We start from the raw sequence: 23,216 nt of genomic DNA, 5'->3' as shown, positions 1-23,216 counted from the left end.
TTGAAACCCAAGAGGGAGAAAAAAAACCCCACTCTGTGCTATTGGCTATAGTGTCTTACCAACTCCACATCTGCAGTACTGTAAACCAGATCTGCATAAGCCCTTGAGTCTCACCTTGGAGGAGGCTTCAGAATCTAGCAGACATATGCATTCACTTGAACAGATGTGCAAAAAACACACTATTGATCAGGGGAGCATGTGTCATGGTAGGACTCACCGCTTGGAGCATGCTGTCATTGGCTTGGTCCGTGATTTCAGAAACAATTAATAAGGCAGCTGAGGGATGAAGGAAAACAAACACCATACATCACACAAAAGAGTAGAAAAATAACTCAAATCCCTTCTGTTTGCAAGGGCATCCTTTGGCTTCTTTGTCACTTTCATAATGTAACAGCCTAGCAACTCTGACATGGTACACAGTCTCCCTTTCCTCCCTTCATCACTGTCTTGCGCGAAACTGCATCATGCTTGTGCTGACCCAGAGAGCTTATGACGTCCCTTTTAAGCACCAAGGATGGCACTAAATCTTTTTTCTAATGTTTTCTAGTTGCAGATTTTTGTCAATGTCTTGTTATATAGAGAGATGAATGTAACCCAACTTTAGCCACCAAATAGCATGGCAGTCTAAACTGTACCTCTTTACTGCTGAGAAAGAGGACATGTCATCCCTTTCTGACAGAAATGTGCATGAAGTGGTGACACAAATTAACTCCTGGATTCTCCACTGGCAAATAACCTGGGCTAGGACATGTTTGCTGGCACTGAGAGCAGTGGCATAACATGGCTCAGGTCCCTATTTCACATTCCTTCCCCTGTGGTATTGGGCTTTCTATCAATTTCTAGCCATAACTTGGGAGCATGCTGGCTAGGAATGACACAAGCATCTCCTAACCAAAATGAGATAGGCAATTATGGTCAGAGGGCTTGAGTGTCAGCCTTGCTACTGTTTAAATTACTGGTATAGCTGTAGTTCTACCATAAGTGACTAGGGTCCTAAATCTTGCATGAGTCTCTGCTCTTGGGCAGAATAAACTGACTTTCAGTCAACCACTGACTTTACTGCTATGAGTTGGTTTGAATTTATAATCAATGTAAGAGGGGTGAATTGATTTCATTAATACAATGTTACTGCTGCTTACTCCAGCCTGGAAAATACTCCCACAGACATCACAACTAAATCTTGCTTTGATTTCAGTGGTAGTAAGAGTCTTCTGCTTTATCTATCTCGTGTATTGTAAAGGATGGTGTTAGCAGTGGATTTGCTCCTGATTTTGCAGAACTGCTTTTTATGCAATGTCTTTCAACTTTAGGTAGCCTTAAGGAATCTAGATTACAGATATGCAATTCAAATCTCCTCGGTTTCTCTCCCAGGTTCACAGAGCACAGCAGGCATACCATAGGTAATGGTACACAATGAGGCAGGGGGAGCCATCCAAATTGCTTTTACAATCAACAGGCCAAATATTTACAAAGCCAAAGAGGACTAGGATTTCCTCAATGACTGGGGCAAAACTACAGTGTCTGCAGTATGCCTGTATAGATGTTTTCTTCTTCCCTAAGTTCCATCACGCCAAAACTATAGGAAGCCCATATGTTTCAATTAAAAATAAAAATATACTATTCTTGTCCTAAATAATTTGTCTAAATTAGTAATCAGTTCTTATAGATTTTACATCTAACCTACTAATGCAAAATCTTGAAAAGAATAATCTTATATATACTACCAGTATAGAAATCTTGCACCTCTTTAGAAGCAATGTTAGCAAAACAGAAGTTTTCTTCTACCAATTTAATTTTACCTTGTGTGGCTTCATACTCTGTAGAATCAGGACAAAGATTATTCAAGTAATCTGTAGTAAATGATCAAACAAACACAGACATCCAACAATCAGAATTCAGATCAACATAATTTGTAGTGTTGTTAGTTAATCATTAAATCCTAATCACCAAATCAGACACTGGTTGGGGTTGGAAGGGACATTAAATATCATCTTGTTCTAATCCTCTGCCATGAGCAGGAACATCTTCCAGCAGACCAGGTTGCCCCAAGCCCCATCCAACCTGGGCTTTGAATGCTTCCAGGAATGGACCATCCACAGTAATGTCCCACAGCACCCTATTCCCAAATCATTAAGTGCATATATAGCCTCTTTCCAAAGCAAAATTCACCTTTGATGGCATTTTACTTAGAGAATCAATGCAAGAGCATTGATACAGATTTGGGCTCACATAACTCGGCAGGTATAAATAAACTGTGTCCAAAATGTTTCCCAGTCAAGAGAATTGCTGAATATCACCACTTTACAAATAACTTTTTTTCTAATTAATTCTGGTTTCCCATCTGAATGAATGCTGTTGGCTATAGTTGCAGTTAGACTAAATTAATCATATGCTTTTTATGGGCACAGGAAGGAGACACTAGTTCTGTACAAGCAGGGTTCAAATAATTACTACTGAATTCAATCATAATCTGAAAACAGATTCTGTAAGATAGATACAATAGTGCTTAGTGTGACAACAATTATATTTGCATTATATACAAACCTTTAACAAGTGGTTTTTTTGGACTACTTTTCTTGGACCACCTGCTTATTCTGTGTCTGGGTCTTTATGCTTTTAAAAACTGTAGTATGTAAGTGCTACAGTTTAAAGACCCTACCCTGGAAATACTTCATTCTTATCTTGCTGATTAGTCCAGACTCCTAAATTCTGCTTCAAAGAACTAGACCTCTGTGCTGAGAATGGTGCTAGGCATGGATGTCTGTTCCCTTGAATGTCATATCCATACACATTTCTCTTTCTAGTGCTGTGCCTTCCCTGGCATCCTGAACTTCACCTGGCTTTTACCTGCATTCTAGAAAGCATCTGCCTGCACTCAGTCAGGCAGGAAGGGGTTAGGGTTAGGCAATATTTAGTGTTCCTTTTCACCACTGCAAGCTCTGTCCTCAGCTATGGACTGAGTGAACAAATCCTTTCGGTTGTGGTATCCTCATAAATACCCTTCCTTATCTGGTAGAATCAACCAGTTATCACACAAGTACACCTGAGAATCTAAAGGACTGCATTGTTCCAGACTCATTCCATCCTAGCAGCCAAAGAGGGGCTTGGTTTCTTGAGGTGAAGAACTAAAGTAGTAAACCTATTTTATATAGTATGTTAATCCAGTAGACTTCATCTCAGTATACACAAAAGCTTTCATTTTCCCAGTTAGTGTCAGTACATAGGACAAAGAGGAGCTCAAGTTGTTTCAAGCATAGATGGAATCCAATCACTGGAGCTTCACTGAAGCCCTTCCAGCTTTCTCACAAAATACCATGCTGCATGTTTGCAATTTGTCTTGTGGACCACAGAAATGGGAAAACAGAGGATAGAAGGGCTATTTCTGAGGGGGATATGCCAATTCATTTCACATAAATGCAGTATTTGTGTTCATGCGCCATAAACACTACGGATCATGAGAGACTGCTAAGTACTGCAAGCCACAAGTCTGGGAAGTTGCCCTTAATGTAGACACAACAAGAGAGGGAAGAAAGTCTGACTGAAAGTAGGTTCTAGTATTGGAATCCAGTGTTCATTTGTATTGCTTGTACTGAAAAAGCAAACCCAGCTGTGAACAATGAGTTGCATCCTTGATCAAAGTGTCTGGAGCAAGATGAAATTGCTGGTAATCTGTGCTGTTAATAAAGTTTTCATATGGTCACTTTGTTCTGCTGCTTTTATAGAAACCCCTTCTAGTACGCTGTGCCCTTCATCGGCTGTATGGGCAGGGTTTATGGCTTCCTTTTTACTGTCCCATGCATAACTAATCTTGTGTCCCTGTCCACCCACACATATGCATACTTCCAAAATATTTCTCCATCTTTATGTTTGTGGATCCTTGCTCTTTTGTTTTCTGACTAAATTACGTGACAACACTGAGTTTCATTGTTACATTTCACAATTTCCTTCCCTAGCCAGTTCTAAACTTCACAATTCTTTCTAGGGGCCACATTCTGCTTCAGAAAGCCTACTCTCCTCACAGGCTCAGACTTGCTAGATTTGGGGTGGCTTGCAGAGAAGGAATATAAGCCCTCTTGGAGAGACTCAGGTAGTAGTTATACATATGGTCCTGAATATAAAGGGAAGGTATAACTGTAAATGTAAAATCTGTAAGTGTACTGTTAATGTAAATTTATATCTCTGCCTGCTATAATGCAGTAAAATTTGACTGTTTTTTTGACTAATCACTAGCTTTTGGTGTACTGTGCATAGGACTTATGATGTGGTACTGGGTACAACTGCTTTGTTGGTAAGAAGATGGCACTTGCCACTGTCATAGGGGATGAAGGGCAGAGTCTCCTTGCTGAAGTCACCTGTCTTCTTCTGTCTCTGATAACTACCCTTGACATAATAAAATAAAAAATCAAACCTGTTTGTTGGTATTGAGGCTGAACTCTGCCTCTCCTGATTCACAGAAGGAAAAAGCCAAGAAGGAATGGCTAAAATCACCTGATTATACTTTTTTGTGGCCTTTCAACATGGCTGTCCTGTAGAAGTGCCTGCCTCTTCCCAGGCTGCCTGACACTTCCTGAATCCTGAACTAAGCGTGTTGAAGTTCCCAGGAAATCCCATAATGCTTTAGCCCTATTTTAGCTGTTACGGCATCAATACGTAGCACAGTGGAGGCACAGAACATCAAGGCATTGTTTCTATTGGATTCTTTTGAGAGTGATTTTACTGACCTGTGAGCATCACACGATACTGGAAGACACGGTGTACCACTTTCAGAAGCTGGTGTTTCACACTGTAAGGGCTGTCACCGGACCTCTGCTGTCCTCAGTGGAAGGGAAGAAACACAGACATCAGGGGGAATGCAAGCTCAGCAGCAAATTGTCATCTTAGGTTTAATCCTAGTTATTAACTCTAACTCATCCTCAAAGAGCTTGATAAGTTAATAAGTGACTGAGAAGCCACTCCAATATGTTTCAGCAAAATATACTCATGGATCTGTCGATTCACCAACACAAATTCTGTATGGACACACAGGAGCGTGTGGGCAACAGAGACAGAAACAAACATAGCACACACAAGTGAACTTTTCACTTCAGTTTTAGCACCAGAGCTGTAAAAAGAAGACGATTCTTCCATTCCACCCTATGTGTGAACATTGGTGGAGTCCCAGAAAAAAAAGAAATCCCTGAGTAATCCCCATGGCAAAGCCATGCATTAGTGCATGTAAAAAAACATGTGGGCCTTACCTCAAACTCCTGAATCATGGTCGCCAGTTGGGAATATTTAAGGCACGTTTCATCTAGCAAAGCCAAATTCCTGTCAAACTGCATAATATATGTTGTGTGGTGATTCAGCCTTGATTTTCTGGAGAGAAAAACATCAGCAACTTTCTGGTGTTCATCCCTAAGCCCACAGAAAGAAAAGAAGCAGCAAATAAATAAATAATTAAAAGTAAAGAAGTAGAGCCATACTTCTTGCTTATTGCATTAGACCCACAGTGGCTCTATACACTGTGCACTTAAAGCCTAGGCTGAACAGCAGGAAAGAAGGAGTGCTTCAGGACAGACTGACAACACCCACAGGCTGCTGTAGCATGGGCACCATGGGGGCTGGTCCTTTGGCTGTGCCTCTGCCATAGCAGCACTGTGAGCCTCCTTTCAGGACATGGCTCCTGCTCTTGTAAATAGACCTTCCAATTGCTGCAGTGCTTTGAGCACTGTTGTGGGGGAGAATATAACATTTGTTGTAATATCAGATCTTCAGCTCTGCTTCACTGTTTCTCAGCACTGCCTCACCGTCATCTGTTGTAGTATTCAGATGCACCGTGTTGAAATATTTATAAAGCATGTACAAGGACAGAGCAGAACAAAATATGAGTTCACAAAAGAGGAATCATTCTTAAAAGAGCAACATGAATTCCTGGGGATGTCCAGAGTGTCTGGGGGAGGGCAGGCACAGGGAAGGGCTTACTGGAAGCTTCAAGTGTGGTAATGACCTGGGAACCTATTTGAATGCAGGCGTATAACATATGTGTATCTGTTGTGCTGGCAGCATTTGCAATATGCAAATAAGTCCTCTTTCATCCCCAGTGCCACACAGTAGTTCTGGACAGAACTTTTAGGGTATTTATGGTTGTGTTCCTTTTGTTTTAGGGAACTGGCAGCATGCTGTTAGAGTAGGGTTCTGGCTTCTTTAATACCTAAGACATTTTAGATCCAGAAACACTATGTCTGTTTGTATTCTAAGTGTATAAATCATAAATCATCGGTGACACTTTAAAAATCTTTCTCTCAACAGTCCCTTGGTGGGCACAAACCAAAACACAGTTCCCTTTAGACTCTCCTTTCCTTGTTGTATGCTTTGATTGGGAAGAGCAGGGCTGCAAGGAGACCTGTGCCCTACATTAGGATTGTTACTGAAAAATTCTACTCGTTTAACTGACTTCCTTAATTGCTCAGTGGCTGTGCAGAAATAGGATCATCCATTCTCAGTGACCAATGCCTCCTGGAATTTGGCAAGTTGGAGGTGTGGGGCTTCATGTTCCATCATTCAATAGAACCTGTCAGCCTGGCTTAAGTCAGGGGTCTCCTCAGCTGAATGAATTTTGGAGCATTGTCTGTCCTATACATGGTCTTATTCTCTCATGGAAAGACTTTTTCCTGTAAAGATGTTTGATGGAGTCCTAATAAAAGGCTGCCAGAGTCTGTTTGGCTTGGAAGCCTAGAGTAGTGGATCCCTGCCTTGGTGCTGGGAGCAAGGGGCTGTCCCTTAACTGAGACCTACACAGCTGCTATGTAGATTTCTGTAAGCAGATGATCTTTAGGATCAGTTCTGATGTAAGTTGTTCCTGCTTTCCACAACATGAGTCTGTGACCTTCAGGCCATGGGTGAGAAGCCACTTGGTGGTGACTGAGAAGTGGCAGGGGATAATGCATATGAAGCTGGCTGTTCTCACACTGACTGACAGGGCCATTTCAAAGTCATGGGCTATTCACTGCACACATATTTCAGTGTTTGATTTCTTAGCCTGACAGCCTCTACATTTACTTCTTTCCTGTCTGTATGCAAAATCTGCCAAAGTAGTTCAGATTCTACTCTGTTCATTTCTGCTGGGATGGTCAAAGGAACACCAATGAATTCACCAACCTGCGGTGGAGGGTATGTTAAGGCCATCAAACTATGCCATTCTGTACTTGCCATTTAAGGACTCTCTCTTCCAGTTCTTCCAGGATGTCTTGGTGTAATTCATAAATTTCAGGGAGTTCACTTAAACCTTGCTTGAGTTTAACTTCCTCTTGTTCATTTTCATCATCATCTCCGAGCACTTTCAAGATACCTTCATAGAAATCCTGTGAACAACAGCATTGAAATGAGGCAAACAGACTTAAAATATCTTTTCTGAAATGATTATTACAATTTTTTGACTCCTAAACTATGCTTTCTAAGAATTAAAAGATATGCTATCAACAGCAATAGTGTTTAGTATGGCAAGGAGATCATAGAATATGTTTTCTTTCATCCATTAGTTCATACACTGTTTCAGCTGAATTCGCAATGCTATCACCCTAAAATGGAACATTTCACCAGATCAAGCCATAAGACCCTTATGTATAGAATGATTTGGTATCTTTTTATTTACCTTGCCTTTTCTGCCCGCTTTCCTGGGTGTGATTTGTCTCATTTTTACAGTGTTTCTTAACCCAAAACATAATTTTTAAAAATGAAGGGTGAGATTCTCACCTCAGTGGATCCAATATCTTGACATGAAAAACGTGAACAACTACATGCCTAGTGCTAGAAATTGCACTAGCTACACTTCTGAACTTAAAATTAAAGGTATGGAACAAATAATTTTCCCTATGAAAACTGAGTCATTTCTTCCTCATCTTAGAAATGGCTTTCATCATGAAGTGGTTTATAAATTATGTAGGCATAGGGGCAATTTCCTCTATATTAAAATATATCCCACTCTAGTACATAATAGGGCACCTATTTCAGAGAGCATAGCAAAATGCTTTCCCAGGTTTGAGTTGCCAAGAAATGAAATTCTGCTCCCTGAACTTTTAGGGACACTCTTATGAACTTCCCTGGGCCATACTGGGATTTATCATGGCATTTCTTATGACTCTGGCTTCTGTCTAGTTAATTTTTTTTTTTTTTTTAAGTAGATAGTTATTAAGGAGGAGTCTAAAAAGAACAGACTTCCATAAAACTTGCGAATGTCCAGGTATGAGCAACTCATCAGAGTATGCTTCACTGTGCATCTATACTTTATGTTGGATTGCCCACTTTGGACTGATTAAATCAAGGTTGCTCTATTGATTTCAGCATGGTGAGATCTGTTTGGTATGACTGTGATCCTGCTGAAAAGCTCTGCTCTTACAGAATAGGAGAGAGTTTAGTCAAAGAACTTCAAAATTCCTCTCTCACGGATAGGAACTGACTCCAGGCAAGATCAGGTTTTAGTTTCCTCAGATTAATTCCTGGCTTTTCTTTTGTAACTGTCAACTGCAATGTCCACACTGGCTCTCTATGAACAGGGATGAACTGGATTATCTAATGGATAATAGCCAAGAATCACAGATAGACAATGTTGAGGCTTTTTAGCAACTATAACAGCTGAAACATTTGTTTTCTGAAAAGCCACTAGAACTAGGTAAAAAAAAGATCATGATGACAGTTTTATTTTTGATTAACTATATCCTGGATAAAACAACATCATAAAGATTTCTGAAAAAGTATTACCATGCTTCCTAATTATCTGGATCTAATTTCTGCAACATGTCCTGCCCCAGTACCATAAATAATCCCAATGTTGTGCTATTAAATTTCCATTTTTTTCTGATGTGAGTTAGCCTATCTAAGTTCATGTTTCAGCCAGTGTATAATCCAGAAGTCTTTCAAGCAACTAAACCAATCAATCTCTCTTCTCTATGCTTTTACTAACTCAAAGAAATCTGCAACCTTTCAAAGCTCTCAGTCATTATAATTAATCCAGACCAGGGAAAGGGAAAGAATCTAAAGGTTTCTCTCAGCTTATTGTGCCTAGACAAGTGAACAGTTTGTAGTTCACTAGTGATGTGCTTAAGTAATCTATTACATTACAAAGATGTCATCTTTTCCAAATTAACATCAAACAGCTCTGTATCTGTCCACATTCCACCACAATAAGCAACAGGATTAACACTCCTTTCCCACAGCATCTCAGTAGATTTAATTAGTTATTAATTGTCTGTACCCTTTATTATAATGAATTCTCAGACAAATAATTAAATTCCAGTTGCCTGGATAGCCAGCTTTCTAATGATTAACAAAAACCCTGCAGCATAACAGTAATCACTATAAACATCCATTAAAAATAATTATGTCACTGTTGAAAATGCTGAGTATCTGTGAGGCTATTAATCAAATGCAAAGATGCAAAGTGCTTTTCCAGTCTCGCTAACTGTAATTAGTCATGGCACCTGAAGGTCTCCAAGTCTCTCACAAAAGCCCAATGTCTAAGTACAGGAGATACTAAACACTGAGTCCATACAATTCTCTGACGGATCAAAACTTTCTTAAAACAGCTTCATGAACAGAAGTTGTTCAGTTCAGGACTCTGGTGTGATAGCTACAAAGCTCAATCTCATCCAGGGTTGGATGAGCTTACAGATCTCACACCAGTCTTATGCCTGTACCTGCATGTGCATGGGAAAGCATAACCCAAGCTATCTAGGTGACACAGAAGTTTAGCAACTCAGCTATAAAAATACATTTCTTAAACATAAACCTTTTCATTTCATTTTGAGCACCCATAAATAAGCCCATTTATAGCCATCAAATGGCCACATCCTTAACATCCCTGATATAAACCCTACAAATAATGAAGTGAAACAAAGAGGATCAAACTCCACAGTCACAAAGGTTGTTGGTTTGGGGTTTTTTCCTTCTTTTGTTTGTGAACATCACTAATACACACAAGTTATGTCTTTTCCCTCCAGAGATGCCTCTGAAGAATTCTGTTCTCTGCTGTAAACAGGGACTGTAACCTGGAGTTTATTATAAGAGTGAGACCAGGAAGAATGCAGGATTTCAACAAGATCTTATGGTTTATGTGGAGCTCTGCCTAACTGACACACGATTGGCTCTTGGAAAAGAATCTGATGCCCTCTTTGAGGTGATGAGCCTCCCCGCAGGATGCTGGGATATGAGATGCTTTACTGATGCTGGGAGTGCTGACTGATACTAACAGGAAACAGTTAGGGTCTGAGGTTTTGGGCAAAAAAAAAAAAAAAAATTAGGTACATGGCTCCAGGCTACAGAAAGGTGGCCCAATTTACCTAGGATCAGCAACCTTGATACTTTTGTAGCAGGCAGTTATTTCTAGGTACTCTTTCAAAGAAGTCAGCAATGCCAGCAACCAGAGGTTTTTGGTAGAGCACTTATCAAGAAAGTGCTGTACAGGATTCAACATTTATACGAAATGTGATATTCTAATAAAAGGGCAAGAGGTGTAGTTAATGGGACAAGAGTTAATTCTGGGTTTAGCTTCCAGGATTTTGCGAACAGATGCAGAAACAGTGAGTTTGTCTATTGTTTCTCTCCAACAAAGGGGTGAATGTGCTTTGGAGTCCACCTGCAAGTTTCAACTGTAGCAATCCTATATACATGTAAACAAACATTTTGCAAGATGGATACATCCCATATACACTGTAACCATTTCTGTGGTTCAGGCCTGCTGCTAGTTAGCCTTTATTAGCAAAGTGAGTTAAATGACAGCATTTAACCTTGCAGGACCCTAATGAAAGGAAGGAAAAGCAATCTCTTGTCAGCTAAATGACTTATCAGGCAAGTAGCTTACTCTGGAGAAAAAAAATGCCTCTCTATACATATATACATACATATAAGTATATGCTATGTTGGGTGACTCCTTTTCTTCAGCTTCTACTTGAAAATAACTAGGAGTGCAGTAATTCATTCTGGATTCAGAATGTCTGTTTCTTTTTTTTTTTTTTTTTCCTGTATACAACAGAACAGGCCAAATTAGATCAGTTCATCCAATGGGGATGAATGAATCCCAATGGGAACTACTACAACCAGTCTAGTAGAGGTAGTCAGAAAGTGATAGGACTGAAGTTATTTTCTACCTTTACTGTAAAAAGCTAATGGTTCTGCCATCTGCAATGGGTTGAAAGCAACTATGAATATTAGGAAGCTGAGTACACAAAAGAAGAAAAAGTTGGGATTTTAGCTTACAGGTGTAGCTAAACAGACAGCTCTATTTGAAAGAAGACCTTTTAAAATTGTCCAAGAAATGCTGATCAGTTGCTAGATTTGATTTGGTTTCTTATTTTTCATTTTCTAAAGCACTAGCATAGACAATTCTAATCTAGTCATAATGAAAATCCTAGTCCTTGCATGTTGACCACAATGGCAGGAAAACAAAATGAGAAGGGAGTACACTGTGGGAGGATGGATTGTGAGAGAATAAAGATAGTGCTGAAGGCAATCTCACCCCTGAGGAGTTGCAGCTGTACTAATTACCAAAGAGTAGGAACAGCCTTGCCTTTAATAGGTCACAGCTGTGTCCAATAAGAATGGTCCAATAAGGATGGGTGTTATAAAAGGGTGGGTTAGCTGGTCAAGAGGAGAGTTGGAGTCAGTTGGCTGTGCTGCTGTGAGGAGTAAGGGTCAGGTGGTTGTGATAGGGACAGGAAGCAGTCAGCCAGCTGCGTGGAAGAAAGAGAAAAGGAGTCAGTGTTGTGAGGAGCTGCCCATGAGAACTCATAGAGAGAAAGTATGAAAGTTTTGCAATAATATAACAAATTAACAGTGACAGTCAGTTTCCATCCACCATTGATTGGTGCCAAGCACTGACACCAACAACTGGTGGCCAGTCTGGGGATGGATCCTGACAGTAGGTTACCATTAATATCGTCTTTGCCAATAGTAATTTTTAGTCCTATGGTTTGACCTGCAGTTCCTCTGCACATTGAGGTTCCTTCTTACTGGCTCACAGCATTGTGTTTCTAGCATCAGGCCTGCATTTGAGCTGGAAACTGTTACGTTCTAGTAGAAAATGATGATTGTAGAGCAAAGTCATTCATTCTTAGGCCAAGAGAAATATCTGAAACAAATAGCATTTCTGTGAACAAAAAGTGCACACTGTACTAGAAGGAAGAGATTGCTAGATTGTGGCTGAATTAGAAAAGCTCTGCCTGCAGTCTAAGGATTGTAGGTGACCTTGATTCCAGGTCTTAAAAACAAAGTCTCAGCTTGCTCTTTATTGCATTGTCTCATTGGGAGGAACAAAGGTTCTACAAAGCAGAATAGAGCTGAACTGCTTCCCAGATTTTTAATTAGCTTCATGTTGTTGCTAACAAGGTAAAGAAATCTTAACTCAAAAGGACGCAATGCAATGCTTTGAAGACGTTAATCATCTGCTGTTCTTGCAGTCACCTGCCAGAGAAAAGCTATGTAAATTTACACAAAGCAGAGGTCTGACCTCTACTGCTGTCATGGCTGAATCAGCTTTTCTGCACATATCTCTAGTCTGTATTAAAGAAAAGGGAATGGTCTGATGGGTGAATAAATTCCTCTGGGATATTTCTACAATTTTCAAAAGAGATGTGTGAGTTTCCATTAGGGAATAACACTAAAAAAAAAATGGGGTGTGAGTGTACAAAGCAGATGCATTAGTGGAAGATCATAGTTTTTTTCTGCCTTTGTTTTCATGTGGGGATACTGGCACTTCAGCTACAGAAATCACGTCTGCACACAGTGTGTTTTTACCTTGTTCATACCACAACACTCACCTGTCATCCAGACTTTTATGCTTTTCAGCAAAATACATACATACATCAACACGCATGCATACAAAATAATTTTACACGTATATCTAGAATTGCAATTGCTTACCTAGTCAAGTTGGTATTTTAATGGACTGATACTAATGGAAAGTCATCATATTTGACACTCTGTAAGGCGGCTAGGGAGGACAACAGGAAATCTTATTGCAGCCCAAATTATGTAAGTAAAGTCTACATTAATTGCATAAAAGGGTGTAGGATTTTACAACCACTCTCACTTCTAGAATGAAGGTGGATTTAATAGATTCTGCATATTGCAGAATCCAAAGCTCCTTTGGACAGCTAGGCATTATACCTGAGGGGAGGGTGAAGAGTTCAAAGTGGGGAAAAGACAGCCTCCATATTAAAGCCAAGTGCAGACATGAGGTGCTCTACAGTATCCTATGAACCAAGTCTGACTCTTGGAGGTTCTTGGAGGTATCTGCATCACAGTCAGCAGCCCCTCTCCGAACGATGAAAGTGGCACTCCTGAATTAAAAAGTGGCACATCTCCTGTAGCAGACTGAATGACCCCTGATCTGTATGGAGCAGTGATCTCACATTTCTCACTACTGCACTCAGCAGAAACAATGCCAGATGAACAGCAGAAAATGCTATCGCAGCAGCCACAATTAGTCTCTTATCCTGCCATACAGGGTCCAATCTAGGTCAGGAACCCTGACCTTAGCACACACTCATATGCAGCCAAATAGACACATTCATCCAAAACACTGGAAATGAATTTCAGAACCAGCAGACTGTACAGTATGCACTGAGAATACTGTATCAATGCAGCTTTTTACCAGGGTATTGTCCTGATCCAGATGTGCTGGTGTGGCTTCCTTCTGCTTTTAAGAGATATGCAGATTATCTGAAAGCTATTTTGGCTCAACATTCCCACTGTGGAAGCTCCCCAGCCAATATATAGTTATTTTCCCACTGCTGTTGAGCACAACAATGAATAAATAAATGAATGAATAATAAAAACATCGGCCTAGTGTAAGTGAGGGCAGGCTATTCTTTTGTAACAGTGTGTCCTTAGGCTGTTATAAGAGCTTCAGAGGGCCTAACAGCAAGCTAGCTCTTTGCTTAGCCAGCATGTTGCATTCAGTAAAACATTTTATTAGGGAAGTAATGACTTGATTGGTCCAGCAGAACTTTGAACATCATCCAAGAAATTCACAGTTATAAAAAAGACTCAGTAAATCATTCACTGGAAGTGTAATAATAATTAGAAAGATGGAATTCTGTTTTGTCTAACATGTAGCAGTGGTTCCTAAATTAGGCAGTTATTTTTTGTTCTTGAGAATGTGCCACGCACAAGAATTCTGAAAGTAGAGTTTAATCAATGAGGATTAAACTTAAGTTAGAGGCTTGAGCACTAAGATTTTGTTCTTTTTTTCATCCTAAGATTTATTTTGCAGTCATGAACACTGGGATGTTCAGTGCAGGGCTGAATTCCAAACTGCTCTGAAGGCTGGAGAACCAGCACATATTGATCCTTATCATATTCATAGCTATATCTCCAAATGCTTAGGAAGCATAAATCTGGGTCTCTTTGTTTCTAACAATTGTTTCTAACAATTGAGGAAAATGCAAACCAGGAAACGGGGTCAATTTTCTTTTTCAAAGGAGATGTTGGGGCTGATGTCTTTTCAGTGCAGAGCTGTCCTTAATTCAGTAAATATCTTGGAGGGAAGTAATAACTTCAAAGGGATTTATGCACACACAGAGATTTTATGTACAAAAGCCAAAGGCAAAATAAACATGAACATGGTCCACTATCAAAAATGAAAGGCAAAATAAACGTGACAATGATACACTATCAAGCAAATGCTTGGTTCCATACAGACTGGGATCCTGAAGCAATCTGAGTCACACTAGGTTTCATTTGTGACATCTTGTAAAGCCATTTGAAACAGACCAGCTGAGGGGAAGCAAATAAACCAGCTTGGTTTGAAATTTGGTGTGAAATTTTAGGCTGAGAAAACCACTTACAGCATTTTGTTCAGGAGCAAGTACTAAGAAAAGGATGTCAAGTGCAGCCTGCACTGCTGGGGAAACATAATAGGAGACAGAATGATAAAGTTTGAAGATTCAATGATCCTGAAGGAAATTCAAAGACTAATTGACTTTGGAACAACTGTGAGTACCAAGAGGTCATGAACTTGGACTAGAAGGCCCTGCCAGTTCCACCTGCTCAGACCAGAATGAGTCCTGAACTCACTGCTTCAGAACTGCATTGCCTTTGAGCAGGGCAAGTAACAGCTAACCTTTTAGATTATTATCACTACTACCAACGGATACCAAGTTTGTGAGCTAACACAATGTTTCCAGTCTTTCAGTTCAATAGCAGAGTGGGTGTATGGAAATGTCATCATTTTGGCAATCAATCAGTTTATTAAAGTCTCCACTAAAAGGCCAAACAGAATCTGTTATGCTGAATGAACAGCAGCACTAGCCAAGCCTGGAAATGAGAAGGGAAACTGCTCTTGCTGCAGGCTTAAGAAAAGCCTTTTTTTTTTCCTTTCTGAAAGCAGCTAGGGTGTGGTTTAGTTCTTTGCCTTTCTTACCAATATGTGGGCTTACATGAGAAGATGAAACTTGAGACTTGATGCTAAGCGTTTAGAAACTGTTTTCTTGAGAAAGTTGGTGATGGGAAACATAAATGCATGCCTGGGTTGAGGAATGCTGTCAAGGAAGGTCCTAACTGGCCGTGAATGGTGTGTTGTACCTTGAGAGCAATTTGGTCACTCTGGGCACTCTTGGTTGCTTCTGAAATCTGCCAGTGGAACTTCTGTCAACAGCAAGTGCACATGAAAGTATGATTTTTTGCTGATGTGGCTATTCTTAAAACTATTCAAGTATGGAAAAAGGAGTAATTAGATTACTGTAACTTTTAGTGTCATGGCAGTATTGAAAAATATTGCTTTGGTTAGGCAATAACCAACATTACCCCTACATTCGAAGGGACTTGCATATTGTAATATTGGTAATAGTTTCTCTAGATATTCTGAACAATACACTGGGCAACAGGCGAATATAAAGATCCAACATTAATTGGGATGGAAAAAGTGACAGTGGTTTCTAGATTGAATGTGTTTGCAATGGAGAAACCTGTAGATTATTTCTGAATGCCACCGCAGTAGGTAGGTATCATACAGACGTCAGCCTATACCAGTAGAGACAGGGTATGCCAGGGTGACAGGCAATCAATGAAACTCAGAAACATACCCTCTGAGCCTGTTCCCATAAAGAACTTTGACTTCTTCTAAACCAAAAGTGCCTGAACTAGCAGACAAGTGTGAAAACAGGCTGCCTGTTTCTCTCTTCTCCCTCATTCTCTGGCACAGGTTCCATTCACACATCCTTACTAGTTAGAAAGCCAACTCATACAAACAATTAAATCTTATCTGAGAAACTTGATTGTTGGCTCTGCTGAAGAAATGCCTCCTATAACCCCTAAAGGAGTATATGGGTCAAGACACATAAGAACTTTTCCACTGCATAAGGAAATAATTAATCAAAATTGTGATTTTGCCCTTCTTAAACTTTGTATGGTTGGTGACTGCTTATCTGTCTGATGGCTCCTTCCAATTCTAAAATTGATGAGATTTTATTAAACTTTCTAAGCCATGGAAATGGGACAGGGAATGTCACAGTGCATGGTTACAGTTATTCTGACATTTCACAACCTATAAGTGGCTTAACTTTGCCCACCAGTGGATTCATTCAAGGGTTTACTTTAGGCCCATTTCTTACTTTCATTTGACACATTAATTTCTCTTTTTTTCTCTTTCTCTTTTCCTTAATTTCTTTCATAACTAGGGAAATAATGAGAACATGCTAAATATTCATAAGATCCCTTTACTCCAGCAGGATGGGCAGGCAGGGAAACAAATTTCACTACACAGGGATTTACCAGAGGAAGCAGAAAAGGGAAGGGATGGGGAAAGTCCTGAAGCATTTCTTTCCTGACCCAGTAATAGCATAGGCAAGGCAGCCTGGCAGTAACATGATGCTATAGCAGCCATGAGGGTGTGCAGCCATTTATACTGTGGATAAAGGCACTGAAGTGCATTTCAGGTTTGGATATATATATTGAAAAGTTTTCTGGCATTAGTAAGCCACTTTTATCTCTTAGAGGTAGATGGAAAATGCCAGGATGTAATGCAAATGAGAGGCCTCTCCTAGATACCTCCACTAAATGCTTTCCCTCCACTGTATATGCACTTCTATAGGTGTGCTTTTACATGCTATCTATAATGTATCAAAGCACAAATGTATTTGGAAATGGAAAACTAAATAGATGAAGAATATTTTAACGAAGGTGCAGAGTGACCAATACCTTCTGTGCAAGATAATTTCCTGTATAAGACATTTCTCTTCTCTGAAGCTGGCAGAGCCTTTTCTTTTTCTTGGTGACACTTTAGGAAATAATAAATTTCAGTAAGGAGTTCCTTGCGTGTTCTCAATGGTCAGAAGCCCTGTATCCCACAGGTGAAGAAAGCATCCTGGCTTCCCCAGGGAACAGTGGATAACACCAGTGCTTTGTTTCACTGGTGTCAAATAATGTGTTTGATGGTGCAGAAACCAGAGGATAGCCAGGGCAGAAGAGGAAAATGGCTAGGCAGGTTATTACCAATTTATCAAAGTACTAGCAAATTAATTAGCTAAGCATCTAAGTCCCTTAAAGTGTCTGGTTCTGCTGCTTTGGTAGATTGCTTGAGAGGCACAATGAGCAGGCAGCAATATCACAGAATCACAGAATATGCTGAGTCGCAAGGGACTAATCAGGATTGTCAAGTCCATCTCCTAGCCCTTTATAGGACAATCCAAGAATTACACACTGTGGCTGAGAGCATTGTCCAAATGCTTCTTAGACTCAGGCTTGGTGCTGTGACCACTTCCCTGGGGAGCCTTTTTCAGTACTCAACTGCCTTTTGGGTGAAAACTCTTTTTCTAGTACCCAACCTAAACCTCTGCTCATTCTGCTCCAGTCTTTCTCTTGAATCATGAGAGTGAAGAGATTGGACCTGCCCCTCTGCTGCCCCTCAAGAGGATGTTGAATGTCAATGAGGTCTCTCAATGAGGTCTGACTTCAGTCTCTCCTTCTCCAGGCTGAACAAACCAAGTGTCTTCAGCTACTCCTCATAAAGCTTCCCCTCCAAACATGTCCCCATCCTCCTGGCCTCCTTTGGACACTCTCTAATAGCTTAATATCTTTTTCATAATGTGGTGCCCAAAACTGCCTCCAGGACATGAAGTGAGATCATACCAGTGCAGAGCAGAGCAGGACAATCCTTTGATGGTCCTGCTATGCCTAATGCCCCCCAGGACACAGTTGGCCCTCCTGGCTGCTGGGGCGCAGCTAACACAGATCCAACTGACCATCGAGTAGGACCTCCAGGTCCCTTTCCACAGCGCTGCTCTCCAGCCTCTTGTCCCCCAGTCTGTATATACAGCCAAGATTGCCCTGTCCCAGGCACAGAATCTGGCACTTGTCCTTGTCAAACTTCATATGGTTGATGATGGCTCATCTGTCTCGTGGCCTGTCTGCAAGGCCTTTCTGCCCTTGAGGGAATTGACAGCTCCTCCCAATTCAGTGACATCATCACACTTAATAGCCTTTGAATTCTAACCTCATTACTTTTGTCCCCATCAGGGTTCCTGTTCCACTGCTAGTGTTTGGGGTGTCCTCCAAGGACAACCTGGGGTTACTTTTTCCCTTCTCAGGAAATTTATTTTTCAAGCAGCAGTGGAAATAGCAGCAGTATGCTTTGTGTGGTGGCTATAATTCCTTACTACCTTTCAACTAATAGCCAACAAAGATACTGACAGTAAGGTTACCTAGGCTGTGTACCAGTGTCCAGGGAAGCAGAGGAAGATCTGTTAAAGAGACACAGAGTATTCCAGGACAAAGCTACCAGTCAGTTTATGCCATGCAAGAATTCTCTATCAGGCACTAAAAGTGATTATTTCTGGGTGTTCTCTCACACGTTCCTGGCACCAGAATCTGTATTTTCCCCATGGTAATTAGCTGTGTGTCTTGGCTAACCCAGAGTATTTTGGTATTCCATACCTATCCGAGACCAAAATTGTTAGTCTCATTAAGACCCACCCCATGGCACAGCAGAAGCAGAACCAGAGGGTGCCCATCTTTTTCAAGTTCAGGTTGCCCAAACAGAGCTCTCTTGGCTTTTGCTCTTTTCCCTTTTGTTCTTGCAGGGCAAGATAGCTGAGGCAGTGCAGGTAGAGGCTTTGGTTTGTTTTTTTTTTCCCTCTGGCTTTAGGAGGGAGCTGCTTCTGGGTGGCAACAGTAGCAACCTGAGAGGCTGCATTTCAAAATCAAAAGCTTTCAGAGTGAATTTTGCAACATCTGCCTGCAGTGCAAGGCTGGCCCTGGTTGGGGTTGAGCCACTGCTCTTTGTGTGCTTGAGAGTCTGTTTTCTCCCTAGCCCCCATCAGAACAGGGACCCGACAGAGCAGCACAGCACCAGCACCAGTGGCCTGGAGGCTGCAGCGCTGATGCTGGTTGGATGCCGCCAGCCTAGGGACAGGCAGAGAGGCTGGCACTGCAGATTCACTGCAGATTCAGAGTTCCCAAGCTCCAGATGCCTGAGGGTGCCACCACCTTTGTCAATGGAGCTGCTGCTGTTGGAGAAATGAGAGGGGGGAGGGCTGCTGCCATCTTTGTCTCCCCACATGCAGTTGCCTGTGGTGGGGGGTTTGTCTGACATATTCCCTTTGTCTCCAACACGCTCTGGGCAGCGGAGGGTGCCGTCTTGGGAGAGGGGTTACTCTGCCCTTCGGAGTTTGTTTCCGGGAGTTCGTGAGAGCTCAGCAACTTTGTAACTACTGAAGATTACTGTTATTTTTTGCCTGTTGCTGTTTCTTTTTTATAGACTGCTATCTTTTCACTTATATCTACTCCTGTTCCTTTTCCTTATTGGTGGAAAGGGATTTGTTAAATCAATGGGGAGGTAACTCATTTTAGAGTATCTGCCTCTTGAATTGTCTTAAACCAAAACACTGTGACACAGTGTGGATACCCAGAGCACACTGGGTATTACCAATACTGCATTATTAGAAAACAAGAAGTTCAAATGCAAGCAGAGTGAATCCATTGAAACCAAATCCCCATGCTTCAAAGCTCTATTCCCATCTGTCTCACCCTGAAGGGAGAGTGTCCACCCCTGCTTATCACCATCTCCTTCTCTGCACTAGGCTTGTTATGCATCTTACACCAGTCTCAAGAAGCCCCAACTGCTGGCCAATGCTTTTCCCTCTAAATGACAAATAATAGATTTGAATGGTTCAAAGTAAGCCATTCCTCCTCAAATTCACTTAAATCCCTTCAGTGCTTTTATGTCTTTTAAATTGCAGCTAAATAAAAGGGTATCTAGGTTTCAGTGATTAAAATTATTTACTTACCATACGTAACAACTGGAGCATTTCCACATATCTGGGGAGAGAGACAAACTTTTATTAACTGCCATCAAATGAATACTGAAGGGTGGATGCATAGCTTTAATTTTAGAAGCACAACAGGTAGACTATAAAAACAAACTCACACTTTTTCTGATGACATTAGTTCCTGGGCAATGAGGTAAGCTCTGGACTGTCCTTCTTTCTGTCAACAGAAGAAGTCAGAAGCAATTAAGAGATTTCTCATTCTACAAAGTAAAGCAGTGTTAGAGAGCACTTCAAACTGACGTATTTCTATAGTAAAAATAGTGACCAGACTTTAATTCTTTGTTGTTTGGTGTCTGGCATCCTGGACTTTCCATGACTTTCCAGGCCATTTTCCTCAGTTCAAATATTACTAATACAGTACAACATAATAACTGCTAATACAGATGGCAAGTTTGAAAAATGTCTTGTTATTGAAGGAGGAGTGAAATTTTCTGTGGATTTTTATGGGAGCAAAATTTGTCAAAGAAGCAGAAAGTGCCTAACTTTGAACAGGCTAGTTTCACAGCTGTTGAGGATATACTACTTGGAAAGGGGAGTTCTTTATCAAAACGGTCATATTCCAAACCGTTCTGACTGCTGTCAGTGAGACCTGTAGAAGCAAATGGGGCAAAGGGCTTTATTGCATAATTTGCAATAAAAAAATAAAATTAAAAATTTATTGCATAAATTGCATAATTTAATTGCATAATTTATTGCATATTGCACAATAAAAAAAGTGTCTAAACTAAATGGCCATAAATATCTCCAGAATTAGTTCAGTACTTCACCAGACAACATTATTTGAAATCTCAGAGGCATCTATTTAACTGGTAGGCATCTTGGAAGACACAGATAACTGTGAAAGAAGCAAACTGTATGGCTCTGAACTGCAAGTGGCTAATAGTATTTTGCTCCTAATTCATGATTCATCCTTATGGTAAGAGATGGCCAAAGCATAGAAATATGTACTGAAAGGAATGTACTGGGAAAAGTTTGACTTTTTCAGCAGTGATGAAGTAAGGCGCTAAAACAGTGGTCTAGTAGTTGCAAAGAAATGCAGCCCTCAGTGACCTAAAGTGGACTCAGGGGAACTGAGTGCAGTATCAAGTCTTTGTGACATTGCTTGCCAGACCAAGTATGCTGGTAAGAAGACTCAGTGAAGCAGAAAGTCAAGGGTCCCTACATGGCTGCCATGGCCTCCATCTGCTAAGCAAAGGCTTGAAGCTTGCCAGAGGGCAGCTTCTGAAGAGGGAGCTGGGAGAGAGCTATACCACAGGACTAGGCACATGACTGGCTTCAGGGAGTAAAGATTTCTAAAATGCTGGCAGCTTTGCAGTCTTAGAATAATCACTTGGACTTTGTTTCAGAGAGTGAATAGTTGAGGGACCTGCACCCACTGCAGGTCCCATGCATATCCCCTGCTCCCAGAAATATGTGTAGAGACACTGTTGTGTATCTCAGAGTTAATGTCCTGGTTAAACAAACAGCAATTAAATAAAACCAAGACACACAATACATAGAGACACCCTCAGACTTGCTCTGGACAGGCCATGTGACACTGAAGTCCCTGAATTTTGCCTATGACATATTAAAGACTGATGGCACTTTGGTGACAGTGGCAGTCACTCCCCTCTAAGCATAGTGCCAGCTCTCAGTTGTGCTGACCCAGCTGGTTGTATGACCTTGATCAGAACCAGACTGGTCTCCTTAAAAAACTGAACAAAACAGATCTAGCTTAAAAAAATTGTGGGGCTGGGGGCAAAGCTGCCTCCATGGGGCTAGGATGGAGTTGTTTGGCCTAAGAGCAGCACGAGTAGATCACAGAACAGTTTTCTAAACCAGAAGCATTGTGCAAGTCACTTCTCTGGAGTACTCTTTTGGAGTACCCTCTGCATATCAAAGCAGGGCAACTCGTGAAAACATGGAAGCAGAAGCTCCATCGCTGTGTGTGCCACTAACTTGCCATGCTAACATGGACAAATTGTATCTCCTCATGCATTTTACTATGTGTCTGTTGTACTTCAGAGATGGTTCAGTGTAGCTGTATTGTAGCTTGATTGTACTCAGACAAGAGTGCTACTGTCACAATCAGAGGCTCATAGCATAGAGTTTATAAGCCTCGGTAGCTGAGTGACTTCATAATGCCCCTTTTGTAAGTGTTATGCACTATGCAGCAGTTTACAGTAGTGCCAATGGTAAGTAAACTGAGGCATTACAAGAACAATTCACTTTTTCAGGTTAGCTCTGTGAATCAGTGAGAGTGAAGGAAGAGCATATCTGTCCATATCTGTCTTCCAGATCCCATCCTTGAAGAGCTAGATTGCAGCTGTCCTGGAGGATCTGTGTAATTATATAAAACTTCTTTCAAGAGTTGTCCCTTGAAAGGCATCTGAAGTAGGCACTTCCTTAAGGCACACAAATCTGTAGTTCCCAACTCCAGAACATTTCAGTTTTGTATGTGCGCACATGAGTGCATATTTTAGTATGTTAAAGGTTTGCAAAACAGAATGATTCCTGGAGTCTGGAAACCAGCGAAAATGTGTAAGGAGCAGCAAAGATATTCTTATGTACTGCTGCTTTTGAGTCAGTAGCTGCACTGCTTGTTTTGAGACCTTTGAGACTCTGCTTACTGGTTCCTGTTTGTGCACAGTGCAGGTCTTCTCCACCTGTCTTTTTTGACTCAATATAATTTTAAATTCTCAAGATGGCAACTAAATGCTGTGGAGTGAGACATTTTCCTGACATCCAAGTCAGGCCTTTCTTGCTGTTTATGTTGCCTCCACTGTCCATCTTCAGACTACATTCTTTCCCTTTGCCATGTGCTGTAGAGGTAAATTATTCCTAGTGCAGTGGGGGAGTAAAAGACCGATAGCTCTGCCATTTCTAAATGAGCACCAGACAAAAAGCAGAGAGCTAAGAATCCAGGATCTTCTGCAAATT

The 23,216-nt window shown here is 40.9% G+C and overlaps 1 protein-coding gene across 3 annotated transcripts in view; it reads right to left on the bottom strand.

Annotated features, from left to right (window-relative positions):
* FGD5 (FYVE, RhoGEF and PH domain containing 5) overlaps positions 1 to 23,216 on the bottom strand; it is an 82,077-nt gene that overhangs the window by 30,001 nt on the left and 28,860 nt on the right. For all 3 annotated transcript variants that reach the window (XM_053953764.1, XM_053953765.1, XM_053953766.1), the window contains exons 4-10: positions 20,396 to 20,454; positions 20,256 to 20,286; positions 7,189 to 7,340; positions 5,238 to 5,394; positions 4,722 to 4,809; positions 1,800 to 1,850; positions 218 to 276 (exon numbers count right to left, since the gene is read on the bottom strand). In XM_053953764.1, coding sequence (XP_053809739.1) covers positions 218 to 276; positions 1,800 to 1,850; positions 4,722 to 4,809; positions 5,238 to 5,394; positions 7,189 to 7,340; positions 20,256 to 20,286; positions 20,396 to 20,454 — 597 coding nt within the window. The remainder of the gene's footprint in view (positions 1 to 217; positions 277 to 1,799; positions 1,851 to 4,721; positions 4,810 to 5,237; positions 5,395 to 7,188; positions 7,341 to 20,255; positions 20,287 to 20,395; positions 20,455 to 23,216) is intronic.

Source organism: Vidua chalybeata, chromosome 12, assembly GCF_026979565.1.
Source record: "Vidua chalybeata isolate OUT-0048 chromosome 12, bVidCha1 merged haplotype, whole genome shotgun sequence".
NCBI lineage: Eukaryota > Metazoa > Chordata > Aves > Passeriformes > Viduidae > Vidua > Vidua chalybeata.
This window is presented reverse-complemented; position numbering and strand designations above follow the sequence as displayed.